Source organism: Alligator sinensis, unplaced genomic scaffold (assembly GCF_000455745.1).
Source record: "Alligator sinensis unplaced genomic scaffold, ASM45574v1 scaffold97_1, whole genome shotgun sequence".
Taxonomy (NCBI): domain Eukaryota; kingdom Metazoa; phylum Chordata; order Crocodylia; family Alligatoridae; genus Alligator; species Alligator sinensis.
The window spans coordinates 3,008,413-3,011,179 of record NW_005841921.1 but is presented as its reverse complement, the minus strand read 5'-3'; the positions used below and the strand labels follow the sequence as shown (position 1 = coordinate 3,011,179).

General features: G+C 44.2%; 1 protein-coding gene across 1 annotated transcript in view; it reads right to left on the bottom strand.

The window, feature by feature from the left end:
- Nucleotides 1–1,183: 1,183 nt before the first annotated feature.
- Nucleotides 1,184–2,767, bottom strand: part of LOC102371719 (ferritin heavy chain B-like) — a 3,384-nt gene continuing 1,800 nt past the window's right edge. Inside the window, exons 3-4 of the mRNA XM_006019073.1 lie at nucleotides 2,278–2,403; nucleotides 1,184–1,445 (exon numbers count right to left, since the gene is read on the bottom strand). Of these exons, the coding sequence (XP_006019135.1) occupies nucleotides 1,278–1,445; nucleotides 2,278–2,403 (294 nt within the window). The 3' untranslated portion in view covers nucleotides 1,184–1,277. The remainder of the gene's footprint in view (nucleotides 1,446–2,277; nucleotides 2,404–2,767) is intronic.

The following is a 2,767-nucleotide window of genomic DNA, read 5'->3' as shown; positions in this document are numbered from 1 at the left end:
AGGAATGCAGAGAATGATTAGTTACAGCAAAAGAACCCCAGCTGTGGCAATTAGGGCAATGAGGTAGCTAGCAGCCACTTCTACCCCCCTCCTTTCAGATTTGTTTGAACTTTAATGCTCTTGCTACTTCACTAGATGCAGTTTCCTCAGAAAGGTTGGTTCCTAGAAGCTAAAATTCCTTCTGTATATTTTAGTAACTGTTTGAGCCCATGAGGTTATTTCAGGTTAAGGATAGAATTAGTGCTCTAAGGCAGGAAGTCTCCACAATTAACCTTACTGAAGGGAGCAGGGCTCAGCAGTGCTCTCATGCTATACTGTTCTGAGAGCTACCACCTAAACAAAAGCAGGTTTGCACAGCACTGCAGGTGAGCCAATTAGCATCTTGGAGCAGGGATTAGCCTCTTCAGAGCTATAGAACATGGCTCTGCTGCTTCTGCAATTCCTGCAGAGCGATTAATTAGGAGGGTACCGGTGCCTCATACAATAAAGGTTGCAACATAAATATGCCTTTCAGGGAAAATGGGAGACAGTTTTGAGTCCTTGGTCGGGTTCAAAAAGAGTGCATCTGTGCTACAAAATGCAGCCAAGTCTGTTTTCACTCAGACCAGGCAGACCTTTGCAACAAGTACGGAAATGATCAGTATAGAAGCATATGGTCAAGACAGACTCAAACCCAGTCCCCTACAACCAAAGTTGGAAGGCCCTCTTAGAGCAGCACATGTCAAATAGACAAGCATTTCTCAACCCGTGGGTCACAACCTAGAAGTGGGCTGCAAGAACACATGAAAGGGTCATGAACAGAATTTAAAAATGGATGCTTCTTTGAAGGGAAAAAACCATGGGAAGCTGTGGCCTTTACCTTTCAGGCTGGCAGAGTTCCAGCCTGCCAGGGGCTCCACCCCCCTTCACACACTGTAGGGCTGGGGCCTGGGAGCAGTAGTTTGGGAGTGAAGATCACCAGGTTGGGACTGGTCATTGATGTTTATAAGTGCGGCCTGGTTCAAAAGGAGGGTGAGAGCCACTGGACTAGACTAATTCTCCACCCCCCCCCAAAATTTCCACTCAGACACAGCTAGCTCATCTACAGGTAGAAGTAGAATCTCATCTTCTTGCCCATTTGTTTCAGAACAGCCTTAACTGGTCCAAAACCTAGTGCACATATTGAAACCACACCACTCAAATCACCTGGTAATGAGTAAGTTTTATTGTCAATGGTTAAAGATCCATGAATGCATCTTTGCCATTCAAACATGTCATCCAGAACAGTGTCTCAGCTGTCAGCACACTTCTTGGTTACACTCCCCAAGGGTGAGTCTGTCAAACAGGTACTCCCCTACACCATCTTGTGGCACCTTGAGGCGCTTCAAATTGGTTAGGTGGTCTCCAAGTTCCTTGATGGCCTTCACCTGCTCATCCAGGTACTCCGACTCCAGGAAGTCACAGAGCTGCAGAAACAGACAGTGGGCAATTAGGAAAAGAAGTGCGCATCCATTTCTCATACGTGCTATACTGGTACAGACACTCCAATCACTTTAGACAAGTGAAAGTGTAAACTGGATTATTCCTGTAACAAAACAGAAGTTTAGCACACAGAGTAGTTTAACAATGGCAGGACCCAGAGTAAGATTTACTCCCTCCAAAGGACAAATGTGGGTTCTGGTCACTTCTGATCTAAACTACACTGCTTACAGAAAAGCACATAACTTTGATTCCACCTTGTGCTTTTTTAAAATATGTCTGCACCTAGCCAAAGGGATCCTCATGACACATCCTAGAAGACAGTTCAAAGTCAACAGGACTATTACTGCATGGAACTTCTAGTTTTGCTCAAAGACTGCAAAGAAATGGGGTTGTATAGTACAAGATTCAGATTCTAGCTCTGACAATGGGCAATAGAGTAGCAGTGCTATGGATCAGCTCAGTTTTACTTATAATTTAGGTCCAGGGCACAGGATTAGATACTAGAAGTAATTTAGTAGAGTTAAAAGGGCCTTGGAATCATCTCTTTAAAAAGACTGTTTTTCAGAAACACAACAGGCAGCTGGACACTTGAGTAAGGACTCAAGTGTCCTGCTGCCTGTTGTGTTTCTGAAAAAAAAACCACAGTCTTTTTAAAGGGATTTTTTCTCCACATTTGAGAGAGCTCTACTTACAGAAAGATACAGCACAGCTCTCTCCTAGTGTTGGAAGCACATCTCTTTAGCAACTCCTCCAAAAGGAACACACAATACCCTGGGCAGGGTATTGCTTTCTCCCCCTCTCTTCTACTTTACTCACGTGAGGATCATTTTTCCCTGTAGCCAGGTTATGGAGGTCCAGCAGGGCCTGGTTCACAGCCCTCTCCAGCTGCAGGGCAGATTGCATGGCTTCCAAGCTGTTCCCCCATTCATCATGCTCTGGTTTCTGTACATAAGCAGAGAAATACAGGTTCCTCCCAACATGTTGTAGTAACCCTTTATTGCTCCCTCCATACCCCCTGGGGTTGCAAGTATGGTACAGAGTGTTCAAATACTCCTACCAACGAGCAATCGGTTTCTCTATAACAGGACACTGAAGAAAGAAGCATTTAAAAGGAAGACAGAGTTTGAGAATTTGTCCCTGATAAGCGACTCTTCAGCCCATGAAGAGGGAAGCAGAGGTACTTGAAGACCAACCTAGAAAGAAGCTTACAGTGATAAGATGGGACAGGGAGAAAAGGGTATAGGTCTTAAGAAAAAAAAAAAAAAAAAAAAAAAAAAACAACAACAACGTTTTCAACTTGAACAAC